The following is a 24,135-nucleotide window of genomic DNA, read 5'->3' on the forward strand; positions in this document are numbered from 1 at the left end:
TTCAGATATCGGTGTTTTCAGCCGTCGATTCCCTGCACCATAAGAATGATCATAGCAGCTGTTCCGCCGCTTGACCGTTCTTACGGGCAGTGGGAGGGTACGCCCCCCCCCCTCCCGCCGCCCTCCGGTGCTTGTACCGACTCACCGCTTCCATCCGCTGGCCCCTGTCATTTACCATAGAGATTTTTGTCGGACCAGATCGTCCCCGGAGTCTCTATGATCGTTCGGAGGCCGGGCGCGATGTTATGATGTCACGCCCGGCCTCGGTATTCAAATTAACGGCGCCGATTTGGCAGGGAAGCCAGGATCGATTTTTTTTTATTTTTTTATTTTATTCTTCCCAGCCTAGAGGTGAGATATGGGGTCTTATTGACCCCATATATCTCACTGTAAATATGTCCGATCGTGCCATATTCCTATTACAAGGGATGTTTACATTCCTTGTAATAGGAATAAAAGTCACACAGAAGAAAACGGTGTTCAAACCACACATGTGAGGTATCGCCGCAAACGTTAGAGCGAGAGCAATAATTCTAGCTCTAGACCTCCTCTGTAACCCAAAACATGTAACCAGTAAAAAAATTTAAAGCGTTGCCTATGGGGATTTTTAAATACCAAAGTTTGGCGCCATACCACAAGCGCATGCAATTTTGAAGCGTGACATGTTGGGTATCTATTTACTCGGCGTATCCTCCTCTTTCACATTGTGTATAATTTGGGCTAACTTTACTGTTTTTTTTTTTTTAAGCATGAAACTGTTTTTTTCTGAAAAAAACGTGTTAGAAAAATTGCTGTGCAAATACAGTGCGAGATAAAAAGTTGCAACGACCGCCATTGTATTCTCTAGGGTCTTTGCTAAAAAAACATATATAATGTTTGGGGGTTCTATGTAATTTTCTAGCAAAAAAAATAGGAATTTTACATGTAGGAGAGAAATGTCAGAATTGGCCTGGGCGCGAAGTGGTTAAGGAGGGTGCAAGGCCATTGTTGATACAGTGGAATATAAGACTAAAAATGGGCAGCACATCAATAAGCAAAGACTTCAACTCTTTACTGGGGTCTTAATTGCAATGACTTGCAATGGACTAAAATTGTTTTAGAAGACTAAAATAGAATGAGTTTAGTTAAATTGTAATGCATTATTTAACCACTTGACGACCAGCCACCATCATTATACTGCGGCAAGGTGGCATGATCCCGCAAATCGCTGTAGGTGTATGCCGGCTTGGGTACTCGCTTTTGTGGGAACTCCCACTGGCCAGCGGGGGAGCCAATCAGCAGGTATGGTGGTCTCGATGTCTGTCGGCCACCCGCGATCATTCCCCGCAGTGACAGAGCGGAGATCTGCCTGTGTAAACAAGGAAAATGTACATTCTGACAGGGGAGTTCACCCAGATCCCGTCTTTCTGCTAAGCAGGAACATGGATTTGTGTGTTTTCCCAGTCACACGGTCCCCCATACAGTTAGAAAACACCTGCAGGGAACAGGTTTATCCCCTTGATCGCCCCTGATGTTAACCCCTTGACCTGCCAGTGTCATTAGTACAATAACAGTGTATATTTTTAGCACTGATTACTGTAATAATTAGGGATGCACCGAATGGGTTTTTTGGTGCCGAAACCGATACCAAAAATGAAAAATACACTAGGCCGAAAACTGAAACCGATACCGAAACAGCACCGATACCGAAAATGACTGTTTTAAAAAAATATTTTTATACAGGAGGTGGTCAGAGACTGGGGACATGGTACAGGAGGTGGTCAGAGACTGGGGACATGGTTCAGGAGGTGGTCAGAGACTGGGGACATGGTTCAGGAGGTGGTCAGAGACTGGGGACATGGTTCAGGAGGTGGTCAGAGACTGGGGACATGGTTCAGGAGGTGGTCAGAGACTGGCGACATGGTTCAGGAGGTGGTCAGAGACTGGCGACATGGTTCAGGAGGTGGTCAGAGACTGGCGACATGGTTCAGGAGGTGGTCAGAGACTGGCGACATGGTTCAGGAGGTGGTCAGAGACTGGCGACATGGTTCAGGAGGTGGTCAGAGACTGGCGACATGGTACAGGAGGTGGTCAGAGACTGGCGACATGGTACACGAGGTGGTCAGAGACTGGCGACATGGTACACGAGGTGGTCAGAGACTGGCGTCATGATAAAAGAGATAAGTGTGGTGTCCCCTTGTGCAGCCAGTGTGGTGTCCCCTTGTGCAGCCAGTGTGATGTCCCCTTGTGCAGCCAGTGTGGTGTCCCCTGGTGCAGCCAGTGTGGTGTCCCCTGGTGCAGCCAGTGTGGTGTCCCCTGGTGCAGCCAGTGTGGTGTGCCCTCGTGCAGCCAGTGTGGTGTCCCCTCGTGCAGCCAGTGTTGTGTCCCCTCGTGCAGCCAGTGATGCCCCCGTGCAGCCAGTGATGCAGCAAAGAGAGAGGAGAGCCGCCTCTGCCGTCTGGTTCAATAGAGCGCCGGGAACATCACAGCTTTAATTTCAATAGCTGTGTGTTCCCCCGTCGCGCGCCGTCGCATACAGCCCCTCCCCCTTGTCCGGGGAACTGTGATAGACAGATCCCCCGTCCAATCTGGACGGGTGATCTGTCTATCAAAGTTCCCCGAACAAGGGGGAGGGGCTGTATGCGACGGCGCGCGACGGGGAACACACAGCTATTGAAATTAAAGCTGTGATGTTTCCGGTGTTGTGCCATATAGTGTCCGGCCATCATATAGCGTCCGCCCCGTACTGCGCATGCGCAGTACGGAGCAGACGAAGCTTCGGAAAATCTCCGTGAGTGGAGATGGTGGCCCCACCATCCAAGCGGACATAGGGTTGTGAATATTAGAGGGCCCCTCGCGGGCGAGCTTCGCTCGCCGCGCTTCGGGCTCGGCCTCGCTGCGCTCGGCTCTTTTATATTCCTACTCTATGTCCACTTGGATAGTGGGGATGGAACCTGGACTCACGGCGCAGGTGCCGTTCATCCTCTGCAATTTTCGGAATCTGTGTTGCTGTGTACTGCACATGCGCAGTACACAGCGGACACTATCGGATGGGGGACCTTATATGACAAGACACTGGCGCTCTACTGAACCAGACGGCAGAGGCGGCTCTCCTGTGCTATACACCTCCCGTGATGGGCTCCGCCCTGCCCAGGCCCCGCCCCATTTTCGGCTCAATTATCGGCCGTTTTTTCCTTTCAGCAAATTGATATGTTTCGGCGGCCGAAATTTCGGTGCATCCCTAGTAATAATGTCACCGGTTCCCAAAAAAAGTGTCAAAAATGTCAGTTAGGTGTCAAATCTGTCCGCCGCAATGTCGCAATCCCACTAAAAATCACTGATCGCTGCCATTACTAGTAAAAAAAAAGAATAATAAAAATATTATAAATCTATCCCTTATTTTGCAGACATAACTTTTGCACAAACCAACCAATATACGCTTATTGGAATTTTTTTAACCATAAATATGTAGAATACATATCGGCCTAAACTGATGAATACATTTGTTTTTTGGAAATGTTTTATAGCAGAAAGTACAACATTTTGTATTTTTTTTCAAAATTGTCGTTCTTTTTTTCTTTATAGCGCAAAAGAAAAAACCCCGCAGAGGTGATCAAATACCACCAAAAGAAAGCTCTATTTGTGGGAAAAAAAGGATAGAAAATTTGGTTTGGGTACAGCGTTGCACAACCGCGCAATTGTCAGTTAAAGCAACGCAGTGGCGTATCACAAAAAATGGCTTGGTAAGGAAGTGGGTAAATCCTTACGAGGCTGAAGTGGTTAAGCACTTGAATTTCTAAACTCATTATATACCGTTGCAGTAAAAATCGAATAATATGTTATTATTTATAGTATTAGGGTTTGAACATGCACTACAGACACAGATTTAGCCGTTGCGATATATAACTAGTGTTAATTTTGATGTCAAGTTTCGAAATGCCATTTTAGTTTTAGTCGTATTTTAGTCACCTGAATTGTTTTAGTCGTATTTCAGTCAACTAAACTAGTTTTTATTTCATCAACGAAATGGCCGGGCAATCTTTTGGGACACGTCACAGGACCCAGAAGATTGCCCGGCCATTCACAGCGCCGGCACAGCTCACGCATGCCCGGCTGTGAAGCCACAGCCACACGACCACAGCAAGAATGCCAGCGCCGTGGAGAGGAGGGGGGCTTCGTACATCCACATCGCTGGACCATGGGACAGGTGTGTATCTGATTATTAAAAGTAAACAGCTACACTTTTTTTACCTGCTGATTTTTTATTTATTCTTTTCGGCGGAACTCTGCTTTAAGTAACAATGGATGTAAATAAGTGCCAAGACGTTGAGACAGGATGCCCCCATACATGCCACAGTTCTCTGCTATATCCAAAACACCCGTGGTACGTCTCACGCATCCTGAGTCAAACTGGAGAGAATCCCAGCAGTCAACAGGGCATGACGTCACTCTGGCCTAGGCCAGAGAGCAGAAAGTGCTTCAGTGCAGCACAAAAAATGTATTGTTTATAAGGTAAGGATTTTATCTGGGAATAATATTTCCATGAAGAGGAGTACTTGGTCAACAACAATCTTTTAGGTAGGTGGTACGTGTCAAAGTAACATCACCATGAATGGTAGAATCCAAGGTTTCCCAGCAAAACATTGCCCAAAGCATCACACTGCCTCTGCCGGCTTGCCTTCTTCTCATAGTGCATCCTGGTGCCATCTTCTCCAGGTAAGCAACGCACATGAACCCAGCCATCTAAATGATGTAAAAGAAAATTCATTGGACCAGACCACCTTCTTCCATTGCTCTGTGGTCCAATTCTGATGCTCTCATGCCCATTGTAGGTGCTTTTGGCTGTGGACATGAGTTGGCATGGGGACCCTAACCCAGTCTGTGGCTACGCAGTACCATACACAAACTGCGATGCCCATTTTTCTGCATTCAACACATCAACTTCATGGACGACACGTTTTCTCACTGCCCTCATACATCCCACTGACTTTCAGATGCCTTTGTAACAAGATACTCAATATTATTCATGGTCAGTGGTGATGATGTTATGGCTGACGTATGGCATGTTTGCTTTTGCCCATATTTCCACTATATATGTAAGCAGTGGATCTTGGTGAGCTGATGTATATATAAGTCCCAAGGGTCCAACCAATACCAGGAGATTCGTTTAAATAGTAACAGTGTACAAAAATCTACCTACCTTTTTAGTTTTAGTAGTCAATAGAAACAAAATTTCACACTCTTCTTGGGTTTCTTGTTTTAGTATTTGTTAATGGGAATGCCTGGCATAGATATATACTTACAAAAGTTACATTATATTATATGTACTCTAAATATAATAATGACGTTCTCAGTTTGCATGTGGTGAACAAATAAAACTGTAGTGTCTGGTTTCTGTAGAATAGGGTGAGACAAAGAGGAATTCCAGGAATGGATAATTATGTGAGAAAACCTATGTAAGTCACCAATAAAATTTAAAGACAAATAATGTTTAAAAGGAAATAGTATGCTAAACATCATAAGAAGTGGCTATAAAGGTATAAAGTTATTTTGCTAAAAATATCAAGTTACCAGAAAAACAGCTGCGCTCACGTAGGATAAATATGTCATGAGAGAATTAAAGCCTATCTAAACCCCAAAAAACAAAAATGTAATATATTACAGCTTACCAGTCCCAGTGTTAAGATATGGTGTTCTTTTTTTCAGGCTTTCTTGCTTTATTTTCACCATTTAATCCTTTAGATAGCACACTACCTGTTTCTAGGACAGTGTTTCTCATCCAGGGTACCGTCTGCGTTCCCCCAGGGTACCTCGAGCACAGCACACAGTATACCCTCAATCAGCATCGTATTTAGCATGGTGTGTGTGGGCTGGGCGCCAACACCATAAGAACCTATGATGCTTTAGGGCCAGGACGCATGGCGTCATTCATTGCTATGCTCACCAGCACCATGGAAATGCATGAGTCTGATCCAGGGCAGGCAACAAGTAGGACTACTCCCAGAAAGCTTTGTGACGAGGGATTCCATGTAAATGTGGGACTCTATGGTGATGGACTTTGGTGTTATAGGGAGGCTCTGGTGTAATGGGAGGGGGGTTCATTTATAGGGTGCTGTTGATGTTAAGGGTACTGATGTGATTGGGAGGACCTCAGACATGATGGAGGGAATTGTGATGTGATGGGGGGAATTTTGATGTGAAGGGGGTTTTGATGTGATGGGGGGGGGGCTCTAATGTGATTGGGAGGGGCTTTTGACATAATGGGCCTTCTGATGTGAGAAGGGACCTCTGATGTGATGAGGGGACCTCTGATGTGATGGGGGGACATCTGATGTGATTGCGGGGGGCTTTTGACAGGAGGACTCTGATGTGATGAGGGGACTTCTGATGTGAGAAGGGAGCTCTGATGTGATGAGGGGACCTCTGATGTGATGGGGGGACCTCTGATGTGATTGGGAGGGGCTTTTGACATAAAGGGAGGAGGACTCTGATGTGATGAGGGGACTTCTGATGTGAGAGGGGAACTCTGATGTGATGAGGGGACCTCTGATGTGATGGGGGGACATCTGATGTGACGGGGGGACATCTGATGTGACTGGGGGACATCTGATGTGACGGGGGGACCTCTGATGTGACGGGGGGACCTCTGATGTGACGGGGGGACCTCTGATGTAATAGGTGGGAAACCTCTGATATGATGGGGGGACCTCTGGTGTGATGAAGGGATCTCTGATATGATAAAGGGATCTCTGATATGATAAAGGGACCTCTGATGTGATTAGAGGACCTCTGATGTGATGAAGGGACATCTGATGTGATAAGGGGACATCTGATGTGATTAGGGGACATCTGATATGAAGTTATTCTCATCAATGCGGTTGTGTGCATTGTCCCTGGTTCAGGTTTCCCATTGATAAGTAACATTTACATTTTTTACATTTTAGATGGGGGTGCCTCAGGATTTTGCATACTTTTAAAGGGTGATACTACTGATAAAAGGTTGAGAGACACTTCTCTGACCAAGAACCCAATTTATCATCTTTCTTTGGTGAAGTGGGAGAACCACATCCCCTGGATGTTGCTCTAACTCTGAAGGCCTGCTTGACAGCTACCTTTTCATTCAGGAAAGCTGAAATCTTTGGTTTGTCCCGTGTGGCTTAAGGCAGAATCAGTCAGCATCAACACATACAGTCAGACATTGTTAAGACAATTAAAAGAGTCTACTCTTCACAAGACCTCCCTGTTTTGGAAGACTTAAAGCGGCGTTCCCCACAAAAATTGAACTTCTGCTTTTCGGAAACCCTCCCCCCTCCAGTGTCACATTTGGCACCTTTCAGGGGGGAGGGGTGCAGATACCTAAGACAGGTATTTGCACCCACTTCCGGGTATAGACTCCCGCGGGAGTCTGACATTCGTTTGACATTCGATTCAGACTTTGGAAACAAAAATTTCCAAAGGGGCAAACCTCCAATTTTTTCTCGGAAGTGAACAGATGAACGATATTTATCTAATGTGTACCATTCTCGTAGATAACGAGAAAAGTCAGAAATGAAAGCCTGCTCATGATCAGAAACAATAAACAAAAAAAAAACCTTTGTCGTACAACAATTTTCATACATTATTTCTTTCCTCAGTTCCAACTTGTAAAACAGCGAGGAAAATTGGACAATCGTTTGCCTCATAGTGTGTACCAGCCTTAAAGTGATACTAAAGTCTTGTTTTTTGTTTTGTTTTTTCATTAAAAATAACAAACATGGTATACTTACCTGCTCTGTGCAGTTGGTTTTGCACAGGCCAGACCAGATCCCCCTCTTCTCTAATCCCTCTTCGGTGCTCCTGACCACTCCCTCCTGTTGAGTGCCCCCACAGCAAGCAGCTTGCTATGGGGGCACCTGAGCTGAGCCACAGCTCCCTGTGTCCATTCAGACACAGAGTCGCGACCCGGCTCCACCCCCCTATCTCCTCATTGGTTTACTGAATTTGATCGGCTCCCGCTGCTGTCTCAGCCAATGAGGAAGGGAGTCACGGACAGCCGAGTTTCTTGCGCAACATTTCTGGATCTAGATGGGGCTCAGGTAAGTATTAGGGAGGCTGAGTGGGCTGTTGATCGTGGAAGGCTTTTTATCCCCCGCTGGGAGAAGATATTGGCCCAGGCAGGAGGGATTCCTGCATCAACAGTGTCTGTGTTGATGGGGAAATCTAGCAAATCCGTGGTTGCAGGGAAGAATTTTTCTCCTTTTATGGTCAGCCTTATAGTTTTCCACTCTGAACAGCTTTTCTAAACAAAGCATCTATATAAAAGGCATGTGTGTTCATTCACAGAGATCAGCTATTCAGATAACATCTCATACTTTTTACACCATGGAGCTATTTCATACATATCTGTATGCTAATCATTGACTCTGGATTAGTGTCCTTTACTTACTGTATAAGCCTTGCTCTTGCTACTGAGAATTTTTGAAATGCCAAAGTCTCCAATCTTGACAATCATCTGATGTTTGTCCAGTAGGATGTTCTGGGTTTTGAGGTCCCGATGAAGAATGAGCTTATTGTGCACATGATGGAGAGCAAGGAGGATCTGGACGAAAAAGTGCAGAATAGTGTCTTCATCTAGAAGGGAATTACAGCGTTTCTGGATGTATTCGGCTAAAGTGCCACCTGCAAACCAAGAATGCCATATTATTATTCTGTGAAAAAAAAAATGTATCTGCTAAAATTTTAAAAGCTTTTTTTTTTCTCAGTGAACACGTATACTGAGTGGTTATTAAAATGTTTACTCAAAATCAATTTCTGAAGACACAGATCATAATTAATACACAGATCTCTAGGATCGTTCACCCTCTTGTGCAGTCAGCATAATTATATGTTTATTATGTGTTCCCATTCACACAGCACACCTACAAAATGGGGGGGGGGGGGTCGGGTCTTTTTATTTTTTTTTACGTTCAACCCACTGACCAACAAAAAAAAAAAGTACAATCACTCCACTGCTTAAAGTAAAAAAAAAAAAAAAATTATATTATATATATATATATATACACACACACATACAGATCCTTGTCCCTTAAAGCAGGTTAAACAGCACAGTGCTTGTACTGTGTAATCTGCCCCCCTCTAAATTGTAAAAAACAAAAACAAAACCCTGAATCGGTTATTTACGCATGCCCTCTCTGCGCTGACCACGAAAATCAGGGCTGCTCAGCCCTAATCACAGTGGTCAGAGTATGTCCTTGCATCATATGCCACTGTCCCCTCTGCTCTCCCCTCTTCCCCTTACCCCCTCCTTCCTGCCTGTCATCTCATTCTCTGTCACTGCCCTGGACCGCCCCCCCCCCCGCTGAAAAAAAACAAACTTAAACATGTCACTGCCAGCCCCTCTATCAGAGGGTGACATAGCACGTTATGAATGTTTTTTAAAAAAAATTCGGTTCTAAATACCAATTTTGAGCTGTCTTCAGGCCGGTCTTGTAACTCGTGGCCGCTTTACACCTACGAGACAGAGATTCTGTGAAGGACACGAGTGGCCACCTCCTGCAGAATCCATTCTTCGGAGCTGTAAAGCGGCTGCGAGTAATGTGACCGGCCTGAAGACAGCTCAAAATTGGTATTTAGAACACTCGTTTTTTAAAACAACTTTATATATAATAGATAGTGTGCTATGCCAGCTTCTAATAGAGGGGCTGGCATAGTCTTGTATAAATGGGTTCACTAACAATTTAACAGAAAGAACTTGTAATGAGTATATATGGCTGCTTACATGTACATATGCATATAAGAAAACAACAGATAGAAATAATTCCAAAATGAAAATATAGCCGCACATTAATAACATTGTTTATTTTGCTTTGTCATTGTGCATTTTTAATGCACGTGCAATAAACTTCACACATTGCGTAAAAATTATGAATGTCAGAAATGTTGAACAATACAAACAGCAAATAATTATTTTTAAATTGTTAATCATGGAAAGGGACTTTTAGTGTTAAACTAGATAGGTGCCATTCAACTTACTAAAGCACTGAGCTTCGCAAACAGGCACCATGGTGTTTTTTCTAAGACATACTGGAGGAGATTTACTAAAACTGGAGCAGCTGAGCATAGTAACCAATCAGCTTCCAGGTTTAAGCCCTCGTTCACACTGAGGGCAATTTCTCGCACAATTTTAAACCAGCATTTCAGTGCGAATTTGGGGGCGATTTGAAAGACATCTGTGCAAGTTCAAGCAAAGATGTCTATTGAAATTGCCCTCCAAAGTTGCCAAAAGTAGTGCAGGAACTACTTTTGGGAATCAGTGCGGTGTCGCATAGTCAGGCCGTCCCCCTGTCAGAACACAACAGCTCAACAGGGAAGATTTCTGTACTAATGTCGGATGATTAGCATAGTGGCTCCGACTGGAGCTGTGAGGTTTTTTTTTGCAGGTTGCGCGAAAACAAAATCTGTTATGCCCCATACACACGGTCGGACTTTCCGACAGAAAATGAGCGATCGGATCTTGTTGCCGGAAAATCCGATCATGTGTGGGCTCCATCAGACTTTTTCTGTCGGAATTTCCGACACAAAGTTTGGGAGCTGGAGCTAAAATTTTCCAACAACAAAGTGCCACGCATGCTCAGAATAAATTACGAGACGAAAGCTATTGGCTACTGCCCTCTTTATAGTCCCGTCGTACGTGGTTTACGTCACCTCGTTCTGAACGATCGGATTTTCCGACAACTTTGTGCGACCGCGTGTATGCAAGACAAGTTTGGGCCAAAATCTGTCTGAAAAAATCAGACGGACTTTGTCGTCGGAATGTCCGACCGTGTGTATGGGGCATTAGGGTGTACCAGGCTTTAATGGCCTTTAGATGAGGTGGCTGTTTTGTTTTGTTTTTTGTTTGTTTTTTTGTTTAGGCCTTTTTCCCTTTAGTATCACCTGGTGATCTTGCAACTAATATTCGATAGTAGTTGGTCACCTCAAGATATACACACTGATAACATCTGCATATTTACCTTTTGGAGTCAATGCACTCTAGACAGCAGAAAAAATGCCAGAACTGCTGGCAGAAAAAAGCAGCATTAAAAAATGCTCCTATGGAGCATATTGTACATGCGTTAAGGCAAATTTGCATTTACAAACGTCCCCCCCAAAACACTAGAAAAATGCATTTAAAATATCAAATAGTGTAGCGCTAAATTCTACATAAGTCCTTCAAATGTCACCAAACGCAATTATACAATGGGAAAAAGGTCTCTCTCCACCCATGAAATTTTAACTCCTGTTACCACTGTGTTCACACCATCACCAGTTGTGCTCTCACCTGAACCACTTGACCATACATCCTATGTAAGGTCAAAATAGGCTTGTGTCCCCTTTAAATGGACTTCTGGTACACCTCGATGTCACTTTGGTAGTCCACACTTAGCCTTAAGTTAAAAGCTCTTTCCCGTAAATGCAGATCCTTCTCCTTTAAGGTGACCTCTCCAGCTCTCCCTCTCCTTCTCCACTCAGCCATATATCTCATGTAAAGTCCCAATTCCTTTCCTCTTCTTTGTGCAACATACAGGGTGGAGGCACTTCATTGTTCTAATATGGTTGTGACAGGCCACATACTCCTAACTATTCAGCCATATACATAGAAAAAAAGGACTGAAATAGGGCTTTATCCTTAACCACCTCAATACCGGACACTTTTACCCCCTTTCTGCCCAGGCCAGTTTTCAGCTTTCAGCGCTGTCGTACTTTGAATGACTATTGCAAGGTCAGGCAACACTGTACCCATATGAACATTTTAAAATTTCTTTAGATAGATAGAGCTTTCTTTTCATGGTATTTAATCATCACTGGGTTTTTTTTTTTTTGCTAAATGAATGAAAAAAGACAGAAAATGTTGAAAAAAAAAAACACCTTTTTGTTTGTTTCCATTATAAACTTTTGCAAATAAGTGATTTTTCTTCTTTACTAATGTGCGCTGATGAGGCTGCACTGATGGGCATCCATAGGGCTACAAAGATGGCCACTGATGTGACGGCACGGGTGGCCACTGATGAGGCTGCACTGATGGCCATTGATGAGGCGGCACTGATGGCCGCTGATAAGCTGCACTGATGAGCATTGATGGAGAGACACTGATGAGGCTGCACTGATCATTAGGGCATTGATGATCAGTGCCCTGATTATCAGTATAAGTGTGCCCTGTCACAGGAAAGCCGGTTATTGTTTTTCTTACCCTCAGACAGTGACAGCACTGAGGAAAGGAAATGCAAATAACTGTCATTTGTTTACATGTGATCAGCTGTGATTGGACACCGATAATCACATGTTAAAGAGCCAACTTCAATTTGCTCTTTACCCTGATCGGTGATGTGCTGTGTCTGAGGGTCACAGCCCACCACCTATCACTGTGTGACAAAAATGGGAGGATATCATTTGATGTCCTCTCAGAACAAGAGCTGTCCCGCCAAGCCTTCATTGTACAATGGCCCAGGTGGGAACTGGTTAATATTTATTTTATTCACACACTCTCAAATAAAACTACACTTGCATTGTTCAGGTGCTTACATGCACCACAATACAATTGCCTGTGTCCTTAAAAAACTCCTTTATGCTTTAAACACAGACCACACAGCAAAAGTACCCACACTTACTGTATTTCCAAATGTGATGACTTCATCCAGTAAGCCCAGCCCCTGACAGTTTCGTCACAGGGTCATGTGACTTTCTCAGGGGGAAGTCACATGACCTGGTTAACACTAACACTAATTATATGAGACAATTCCATTTGCATAGCAGCTCTCGCGGGACACTATATTATACTAGAAAAATTTATATTAAACATGCTTCACATGTCTAAACTCTGCTTTAGTAATGGCAATCTACAAATAAATAGATAACTACAGGCATTTTATTCTTCGCATATCTTTTTTTTTTCCTTTTCCTCTCCATTCTTCTCACGGTGGCCAATTTCACTAAGAAGAATTCATCTCCCACTACTTCCTATAACTCTGGACCTGCCTCCTGGACCATGTGATTATGAGGGGGAAGGCACTGGTGATGTAGTCTTCCCAGGATGAATCTGTAAGACTCTTCCTCCATCACCAGTGTCTCATTCAACCAGGAAGTGGAAAAACTGTAATTGTAAGAAAAAGCAAAAAATATAAAATGATTTCATATCAGCAAGCAAAGCTGAATGCTGATGTGATTTTTAGTGAAAGGGGGGAAAGGTGTGCTTTAATAATATCAGTGCTTATGAACTAAATCATAAAAGGTGGAACTGTTTTGACTGAAACAAGAACATGAGAGTGGCAAGGCCCAATCTGTCACTAATAGACAAGATGAAGCCACATTCCTGAATCAGTGAAGAATCTGTATGACAAAACAATGACTGTCCTTATGTCAACAATCTGAGTCACTCTGTTTTCTGACCTGAATTTACATAAGCAGCTGGTTTCGGTCCTGTTATCAGATTACAATAAAAGTAACAATGCAGCATAAAAAGAAAAAGAAAACAAGTCAGATACTTTCTGCTGGGTGTAACCAATGAGGGTGATACATAAATGAAGGAATTCGAATTATACACAGAGCAGAAGATGACCCAATTTTTTTACAGATTATTAACTAGGATAACATTCATTTTTCAGAGGATTTCGATGTTATTTTTAGACAATTACATTTAAAGGCTGAATTGTACAATAGGCTCTGGGCTTGCCAATCATTTTATATCAGTTTGAGACATTTCTGTGATCATTCGGAATTCAATGACACGAGCATATGACCTGCAGTTGACCTGCTTCTGACCTGCTACAAGTGTGTTTTGTATTCTCATGGATTTTTATGCAAAACCCATTGGAAGTGAACAAAAGCTGCTGACACTGTTTCTATGGCTAAGTTCACATGGACGACTGGGGGAGGCAGCAAAAACAGGAGGGTGATCTGCATTTTTACCACCCCGACTGCCTACCTACAATATGACATTTTAGCCAGTCAGGTCTGTTTGGGTTGCTGAAATTGTGATGATTTGATTCTCTGATTAATTCACCATGCATAGCAAAAACACATGGGATCCAAATGGCTGCATTTCCAAAAAAAAAGAAGGCAATTACAAATGTAAAAATGCCCAAAACTACAAACCAGACACTGTAGGAGCAGGGGATAAAGTCAACACATTTCGTGCTAACTAGCGCTTACTCCTGACACTCACAAGTCACGAGTAACACTCGTTAGCGTGAAATGCGTCAACTTCATCCCTTGCTTCCGCAGTGTCCGGTTTGCTGTTTTTGGCATTTTTATATTTGTAATAAAATGGATGATTTTTTTCTGAAGTGTTTTCACTAAGCATGGCTTGATGAGCAGAGCTGGCACCTGAGGAAACAAGAGTTAAAGAAGATTGCAGTGGTAGACCCACCTGGAGCAGCAGCATATGTATTGCACATAGGCCCCTTTCACACTGGGGTGGTGCGGGCATCGGGGGTAAAGCGCCGCTATTTTTAGCGGAGCTTTACCATCGTTTTAGCGGCAGTATGCTGCCGCTAGTGGGGCAGTTTTAACCCCCACTAGCAGCCAAAAAAGGGTTAAAACCGCCTGCAAAGCGCCGCTGCAGCGGCGCTTTGCCGGCGGTATAGCCGCGCTGCCCCATTGATTTCAATGGGTAGGATCGGTGAATACACCGCTCCTTCACCACTCCAAAGCTGCGGCTAGCAGGACTTTTTTCACCTTCCGGCTAGCGCATCGCTCCAGTGTGAAAGCCCTCCGGCTTTCACACTGGAGTGAAAGGGGCTGGTTTTTTCAGGTGCTACACAGGCGCTATTTTTAGCAATTTAGCACCTGAAAACCACCTCAGTGTGAAAGGGGCCATATTTTACTCAGTGTTGCGTTTGATAGGCAGCTTCGCCTGCCAAACAAGCCCACTGAAATCAATTGGACTGTGCTGCAACCGTATGCCAAACACAGCTATGGAGGTTGCAGCAAGGAGATTCCATGCAATCTGTTTACAACTCAAATGCACCAAAAATTACTAAAAAATTAAAAAAATGCTTAAGACCCCTTTCACACTGGGGTGGGGCGGCGTTGACGGTAAAACGGCACTATTTTTAGTGGCGCTTCACCGTCAATTTTGCGGCGATATTCGGCCGCTAGCGCTTTCCCCCCCCCCCCGCTAGCAGCCAAGAAAGGGTTAAAACCAACGCATTTCAATGGGCAGGAGCGGTGAAGGAGCGGCTCCAAAGATGCTGCTAGCAGGACTTTTTTACTGTCCTGCCAGCGCACAGCTCCAGTGTGAAAGCTCTCGGGGCTTTCACACTGGAGACACAGGAGCAGCTCTTTCAGGGAGCTTTCCCGGCGCTATTTTTAGCGCTGTAGCGCCTGCAAAGTGGTCCCTTTCACACTGAGGCGGTTTTCAGGCACTACATCGCTAAAAATAGCACCTGTGTAGAGCCTGAAAAAACCGCCCCCTTTCACTCCGGTATGTGAAAGCCGGAGGGCTTTCACACTGGAGCGGTGCGCTAGCAGGACGGTGAAAAAAGTCTGAGGGCCGGTTCACACAGGGGGCGATGCGAGGCGACACCGACTTGCCTCACCGCGACCTGCCGCGACCTCAGCGGCGACTTGCAAATGACTTCTGTATAGAAGTCAATGCAAGTCGCCCCGAGGTCGCCCAAAAGTAGCAGAGGAAGAGAGCACATGAAGATATCAGCTCATACAGTTTCTGTCAGGATCATCTGGTTTTTTTTGCCCTTATTGAACAAATATAACAAAACACTCTGAACAGTATTGTGATGGAATCACTTTGACACCGCTTTGATACTTCCTTCCACCAAACAGTGACTCCTGCCCTCCAAACCGACTAAGAGCTAATACCAGCTAATTACCGCAATTGTCGTACACAGACAAGATTTTGAGATACAACCAAAGGAATGCTTGTTTATTGAAACTCAGACACACAGGAGGAAATTCCCCTCTTGAGGATGTTAGCATGACAATGCAACTTTACCCCAACACCAATCCAATTAACAGCTAATAATGATCTTAAAGAGGAAGTAAACCCTTTCAAACCACTTTGACCTACAGGTAAGCCTAGATTAAGGCTTACCTGTAGGTCCAAGCAATATCTCCTAAACCTATATGGTTTAGGAGATATTTGCCCGAAAATGGGCACCGCTGTCTACGGCGCATGCGCCATAGACAGCGGCGCGCAGGCGCACTAAATGCGGCAAGTCCAAGAATGGATTTGCCTAATTTGTCGACTCCCGTGCGCATGCGCGCGAGTGACGTCATCGCGGCTTCGCCGAATGGCAGCGGCGGAGCTGCGAGACGCGACTCCCGTGCGCATGCGCGGGAGTGACGTCATCGCGGCTTCGCTGCTGTGATTCGTCGGAGCTGCGAGACGCCACCAGCAAGATGGATGCGGCGGACTACAGGGGACAGCGGCGACTTCGCTGGCTCCTGTGTCAGGTAAGTGACACATAATGAGCTACTATGCGATGCATAGTAGTCCATTATGCTTTACCTTTGCAGGGAAAAAAAGAGGAAGTAAACCCATCAGGGTTTACTTCCTCTTTAAAGTGTATGTAAACCCTCACATATACCCAGTGAAGTGAAGAGCCTCAGATGATACACAGAGATTAAACAAATCTCCCTACATAAGTTTTACATGCATATCTGCTGTCTTCATCTGTATATATCCTTTAGAAAGTGCACATCATATTACAGTTTATCTCTTCCTGGTTACCACTGGGAGTGGATTATTGGTATACAGCCAACACAGCTGATTGGAGGAAAGGCACACACCCCCTCTCCTCATAGGCAAAGAAAGAAAAGAATGTGCATAGCTCTGCTTTTAGATGGCAGGCTGACTGCTAATCTATATATAGCAACCTCCCCCGACACATCTCGGACAACATGTGAGAATTTTTCAGACCGACGACAGAGCTACGGAGCAAGAGACAACTACGGGACATAGTGCTTTGGAGAGAGATACCAAAACACTACAGATATATGTGCCCAGCTCAAATGTCATGAATCGGGGTACATCCACTTTAATTAACAAGTAATCTAATTAAACAGTAAGTTAATCAACATATAATATCCCGGCATAGTTTGCTAACACGGTGGAGTGGACACAATACTAGCAGACAAACAGAAACAATAGGTGACTCAATCAACAATGGGAGAGACACAAAGTTGTGATTAATTTATTTTCAAAGATCTCTTGAGGATTATGGTTGATAAATATTTCTGTCTCGAGTGAAGAAGCCTCTCTAACCCAATCTGCAGGAGGGCCACCATATTACCTCTGACCATTAGCCTGTGCAAGATTAATATTACACCTTTCAATCCACTCCAGAAGGGAAGATTTATTGTCCCCAGTCATACAATTAATCCAAGCCTTGCTCTCAGCATCCATGACACCGTTGTTCATCACTGGAGAATGATCTGCTCTCTCGATATAAGCATAAATATTAATTCATTTTCCCTAGGAATGTATTGTGCTTACAAATGCACATATATGTGCAAATACCGTATGTGCATAGATACGCACAAAACAATCGCCTGAAATTGCAGTCAAAAAAGCAGATGTCCAAACATCAGTACCGTGTGCAAGAGGCCTTTGATTTTTTTTTTTTTTAGCTAGCATACAGGCTAAATAAAAGAAATCTATTTGTTGATGCCCAACGTTACTCTTAGCCCTTGTACACACGGTCGGACATTCCGACAACAAAATCCGTCTGATTTTTTCCGACGGATTTTGTCCGAAACTGGTGTTGCATACACACGGTCGGGCAAAGTTGTCGGAAAATCTGATCGTTCAGAACGTGATGACATTCGCTCGTTACAAAGGGACTACGTTCAGGCTAGTAGCCAATAGCTTTGGTCTCGTAATTTGATCAGGGCATGCGCAGCACTTTGTCTGATCGGAATTCTCTACAAACGATCGGACAAAGTCCGATCAGATCATGTTGTCGGAAAATGTTATATCCAGCTCTCAAACTTTGTCGGACATTCCAACAGAAAAAGTCCGATGGAGCCCACACATGGTCGGATTATCCGACAACACGGTCCGATCTGACATTTTCCATCGGAAATACCGACCGTATGTACAAGGGCTAAGGATGCCCATGAATATGAGGGTGGTCATATGTGCAGGCATGATGTGACCAGGCTCTAGGACCTCTGTTATCAACTAGAACAGCCTATTTCTAAAGAAAGCAGTTGCAAAAAAGATGTGCACATCTGTAAGATGTGGCTGAGGGTGGGATCTGCGTGAAACAGAAGCTTAGAATGGTTGCTCAGGCAGCCAATCACAATCTTCATCTTATACTGATCCAACCCTTCACTGAGGCTGACAGATAGAAAGGAAGGAATGAATCATAGAGAATTCTCTAGGAGAGAGGTAAGTATTTAGAAGGTAGTTAGGAGGACATTTATGACAGCTTCAGAGGGGATCAGTGGACCAAATGTAATTTTTTTTTTTTTTTTTACTTACGTTCACTTAAAAGTGTATGCAAACCCAACTGCAAAAAGTAATTCTCAATATTTTTTCCATTTTAGCTTTCATTTAAGTAACGATCACGCATTTTCTGTTATATTGTGACATTGTTCTGCCCCCCAGATGTGCACCTGTGTTGTCACCCTGTCTCTCAAAAAAAGTTGCTATTTCAACACACATTACACAGGAATAGTCCACTGATGTCAGCAATAGGAAACCCAGCCTGACAAATGGTAAGACTGCAAAGCCTAAAGCTGGCCACAAACGTCTCAAATCTCAGCCGGGACCGACCGAGATTCAAACCAAGTATGGGCAGGCTGATTCTACCCAAGTTGATCGATTAATCAACTTGGGTACAACCAGCATGTTGGATATTTCATGTGATTATTGTCAGCGGTTAACCAAGCCCCCGCCAGGGGAACACAATAGCGGAAGGGATTATCCCATCAACACTTCTTGTGTTGATGGGGGAATCGGGTCATTTTCTTTTGTGCAGCCCATAGTTGCAAGAGAGAAAATCACACTATGGCCGGCTTAAGGACTTCATAGAGCATTCAAAACTTTTATGGTTAGCGACTATCATCAGTTAATAGTCACAAAGTTAAAAATGTAATGTGCAGTAAAAAAACACGTACAGGTATTTTGGCTGCAATTTTTACAGATTACTGTATATTTTATAAATGTAGGTATGTCATCAGAAATTTACAGTATCATACAGATGACCACCATCTGCAGTGGTAAACCCTTTTTACTCACCAGGAGCATACTCCATTGCAATCATAAGGGCCTTGTCTTCTAAGAAATTCTCATAGTATTCAATGATGTTTGGATGATTTAATAGTTTCAGCACTTGACATTCATTCTGGGCTGCAAGTCGCTCATCTTTGGTCATCTGCTCCACAGGTATTTGTTTAATGATCACCAACTTCTGGTCTGCTTTTCTCAGGCAGAGGTGCACAATCCTGCAAACACACAAATATGAATTACCTGCTAGAAGAGACCCTGACCACCAAAGATCACCGAAGAACTACAACAAATCAACTGTATGACATTGGTCATGTGCTACTTCCATAATTCTAGTATGTTATCATAAATGAATGCAGACTAAATTGGTGCTGGAAGAACTAGCAATGGAGCATTGCCATGTAAGAGAATATAGAGAGTGAATTCAGGCGATCGCTTTGTGCTTTCCATTTTTCAAATTGAGAAAAAAGCTTGTTTCCTGTTTACCATAATCATTTCAAGTGGGCAAATAAAATTCTGTACAAAACAATGTGGCATTTTCTCCACGTTTATGAAACCCTGATCAAAACTAAACCATTTAGAAGCTTATTGATTGTATATAATGATGTATAAAATGTATGACCTAGACAACAATGACCCATTTGCACATTGCATTCAGATTACCTAATATTACTTAATATAGGCAGCTGAGCTTTTTAATTAAGGTTAGCAGTGATTGAGCGACTATCAGATCATGTAAGGGTAAATCAGATGGCAAACATAAGCGGTTATATATGTATCAACCAGTATCCCACACAGAGAACATCTAACTTTAAAAAAAAAATAATAATCCCTATATGAAAAGCGGATGAACCTTTAAACCACTTCAGCTCCGGAAGGTTTTACCCCCTTCATTTCCAGGCCATTTTTTGCTATTCAGCACTGCGCTAATTAAACTAGTAATTGCACAGTCATGCAACACTGTACCCAAATTAAATTTATAATAGAGCTTTCTTTTGGGGGTATTTGATCACCACCTGTTTTTTTATTTTTTTGTGCTATAGACCAATATTTTTTTACTTTGTCATAAAACATATCCAATAAAAACATTTTTAAATATCTAATTTCTTCAAAAAATTTAGGCCAAAATGTATTCTCCCACATGACTTTGGTAAAAAAAAAATCCCAATAAGTGTATATTAATTGGTTTGTGTGAAAGTTATAGCGTCTACAAATGATGGTGTAAACTGTATATACTGTAATTTTTATTTATTTTAATTTTTTTTATACTAGTAATGGCAGTGATCAGACTTATAGCGGGAATATCGGGCGGACAATCTGACACGAACTGACACCAACATAACTAGTGATGCTAATAAAGTGATCAGTGCTAATACTGTACACGGTCACTGTACTAATGACACTGGCTGCGAAGGGGTTAACATCTAGGGACGATCAAGGGGTTAACTGTGTGCCTAACAATGTGTAATATGTGCTGCTTTTACTAAGCAATCTTGTTTTTTTCCCTGCTTTGCAGGGAATAAAAAACAGCAAGATGGCCTGTCAGTGTACAGAGCTCTGTGTTCTTTACCAACACAGAGGTCTCTTCCATGAATGATGTAGCTGATCAGCAGGTCCCAGCAATCAATCATTGGCCAGAACCTGCTGATCAGCTTGTGCCTTAACAAAACAGAGCACAGCCGAGGCATGCCTTACCTGGAAGCGCTGATCACATACCAGATACATGATCCAGCGCACATCGGACACCCTGCCACAGTAGATGTACGTGGGGCGGTCCACAAGCAGTTAAAACAGAATGGCTAATGCCAAGATCTTCCCCTTGATGGTACTTAGAGACATCTCTACACCAGACTGAAGAAAAACCAAAATGCACCTACATATAGTGTCAGGGATGAGACTTACAATCCTCGCACCAGGTAAAATAAGCCTTCCATGTATGATGATATACTTTCCTGGAGATTGACTTTCTTGCCTTGAGCAGTGTAGAAGTTACAGTCAAAAACACCCCTATACCTCAAGACTTGGGTTTCAACAGTTATGAGGTCTAAGCCAGCGACCATAAAGCAGGATAGAAGGTTAGATCCTGCTACAAAAAAGTTTGACCAATTTGGAAGAGTCCACGGCTCATTTCCCAAGAGATTGCCATGATGTCCGCATACCATGTTTTTCTTGGCCAAGCATATGCAATAAGAATCAGAAAGTCCTCCAACTTTATCCTGTGGAACAGGCAAGGGAGAAGCTACAGTAGAGGGGAGATATACAGTAGATCAGGGAAAGGCCAGACAAATCTCCCAAAGTTCTGTAATGTTAATCAGCGACTTCCGCTCCCCGCAAAAGGGGTAAGGGGGAGGAGAGCACCCAAGACTTGACCCAGGCATACCAAATCACTGAACACTCCTAAGAACTGGTCATGCAAACCAGAAATGGCCACTGAAAATTCCTTCCTTGACAAAAAGGAACCCTCAGACTGTGCCCTGAAACAGCGCGATTACCAGATGGGGCAGGGATTCAAAGATAATCTGAACCTGAGGGGAGCATTAACAACTATGGTTGTGAAGGAGCTGTGCTGGATTATTTTAGGAATTGTGCTGGAGCTGTGCCAATACTGTGCTGCAACTGCCTATGCTGAGCTGCTGGTTGCACGTGTTTCCATGCCAAGGGAAACTGAAAAGGGTGCCCACACATGGACAGATGATCGCGATGATATAATTGCATCCGATCCGCACCTTTTTTGAAAGCACTACAGCGGTGTGTCATTCCAGTGCTGCCCTCACAGCTCAAATCACAATGGGAACACTGGGCGACTGACACATTTTCCACATACAGAGGCGCTCGCCGTTCCTTGCAACAACACCAAAAGGCACAATCTTCACCTCTCACAGCAGGCACGCCCCACGGGGCCTTCAAGGTCTAAACTCACCAAGGAGATCACTGCCCTGGACCTCCACAGCACCTTGTCAGTGAGGTAATCAGTAACTTGGTACCCTGGAGATTGCCGTCTGCAAGATCCAGTGCCAAAGGGCAACATTTTTAGAGAGACCTCATAGGCACACTCAATACTTAAGGGCACTACCTAAACACTGAGGCTTAGCTGAGCTTGGAGGGGTTATGCCTGGGTGGGGAATTGTTTTTTTGGCCAGTGTCCTGCAGGTAACAGCATAACCCAAGAAGTCAAGAATATGAAATGCCTTATGTTCTCTGAGGTACGAATAGGAACATCAATTTACAATAACATTCATCTACCAATTTCAAAAATAAGAAAGGGCGGCGCTCACCAACCCAGTGCATTAGTATGTAGATGATCAGCCAGTATTGCTTTAGCCGCGCTCCACCGACATGTTTCGCCCTGCTCACTGGGGCTTGGTCACAGAGGTCATATACCCCATGTACCTTTATAAATGTATAGCACCAAGCTTGGATTATGTCCATGTTCCTGTTCTCCCGCAATCAGCCTGTAAAACTGCCAACTACTATAAGCAACACCATGCAACACATGGTGTCACTCATTTCCTCTCCTACCATCAGAATCCAAACAACATAAGTATAAAGAGGAAGTGTGTGCACGTAATTCTCAGTCTATTGACAGGCGCATGAGTATACATTAGGTAGGCGCACAAATACAAAGGGACGCTGGGATGCAAGCTGGCATGCATGCTTAGGGACTGTTATTAGTGGTGGGCGTTCATTTAAGAGAGAGCCTTTGATGTCATGTGCCCGCCTACTGGTTTCTAAAAACAAAGCAAAGCTGACTGCCGTGCTCCTATTCAGAATTCTGCCAAACAAGGATAAGCGCAGAAATCAATATATTGAATATGTTATTTTTATCGGTCTGAATAACTTGACGCTTGTCTATTGATTTGGTGACTGTGGAACTTTATTTTCACTTCAAGCGCTCTTTCACACGGGTGACCAGAGAGTGGTAAAATAAAATAAAAAAGGTTTGGCCTACAGATACACTAGAAATTTGGCAATGCACCGTGTATCGTAAACGTCTGCTACATTCTTATATTTATAGCTGAACTGAAAGTAACAATCCCCCCCTGCAGTGGGGCGGCCCCCTTCACTACAAAGGAGAAATGCCTGTCTAGGGGCCACAAAAAGTACTTTTGCTTACATGGTCTTCCTCTCCTGCAAGCTCCCTTGCAGGAGAAAAGGCTGGACTGCAGCCTCTTCTCCCCCATGCTGTGAAGGTCGCGGGGGAAGAGGTCCTGTGTAAGTTCCCCTTACAAATTTTTCTATAAAGGTGAACTTACTCTTTAATTTTAATTTTGTCTCAGTGGTGCTGATCTCCTCAGGCCTTTTCAGACACATTTAGGGCCCATTCACACTTAGGCGACTTTGAACATGACAAGCCGCAGCCCATGACTTAAAGTTGCAGTGATTTGGAAAAGGTGTCTGCATTATTTTAATGCGACTTTGGTCCAGACAATGCAAAGTCGCACTGGTGATCCTGTGACTTTGGAGAAGCGCTAAGGTGAATGGAGCTCTAGGGCTGCATGTGTAAAACAGGTGTGGCTCCAACACAAACTGAACTGAATGAGGAGCGGCCAGTCACATGACCTGGCAAAGTCAAATGCCCCCTCACAGGCTCCACCCAGTGGCCTGTATTTTCTGATTGGCACATAAAGCGCAGGCTGGGTGTAACTCTGCAGTGTAGAACAGATGGTGACATCAGAACTCTGCCAGGAATCCCTCCAGCCCTGGCTACTCACCATTAGAATGGCTTCCTAATCGTTTCAGCAGTGGAGCCGAGCATGCACAATGTGCCACCCAACCGAGGGGTGACAATACAGGTGTACTGTACTCATTGTCACCCCATAACAGGAAGTGATTACAATGCATTACTTTAACTACTTGCCAACCGCCGCACACCCATATACGTCGGCACAATGGCAGCGGTGGGCAAATGGGCATACCTGTACGTCCCCTTTAAATGGTGCGCGCCCGCC

At 44.0% G+C, this 24,135-nt stretch overlaps 1 protein-coding gene across 1 annotated transcript in view; it reads right to left on the reverse strand.

Annotated features, from left to right (window-relative positions):
* Positions 1–24,135, reverse strand: part of NEK8 (NIMA related kinase 8) — a 114,261-nt gene that overhangs the window by 88,796 nt on the left and 1,330 nt on the right. The window contains exons 2-3 of the mRNA XM_077480406.1: positions 19,199–19,404; positions 8,405–8,637 (exon numbers count right to left, since the gene is read on the reverse strand). Coding sequence (XP_077336532.1) covers positions 8,405–8,637; positions 19,199–19,404 — 439 coding nt within the window. The remainder of the gene's footprint in view (positions 1–8,404; positions 8,638–19,198; positions 19,405–24,135) is intronic.

Source organism: Lithobates pipiens, unplaced genomic scaffold (genome assembly GCF_037356315.1).
Source record: "Lithobates pipiens isolate NorthernLeopardFrog02 unplaced genomic scaffold, aLitPip1_a1.2 Scaffold_16, whole genome shotgun sequence".
Lineage (NCBI taxonomy): Eukaryota > Metazoa > Chordata > Amphibia > Anura > Ranidae > Lithobates > Lithobates pipiens.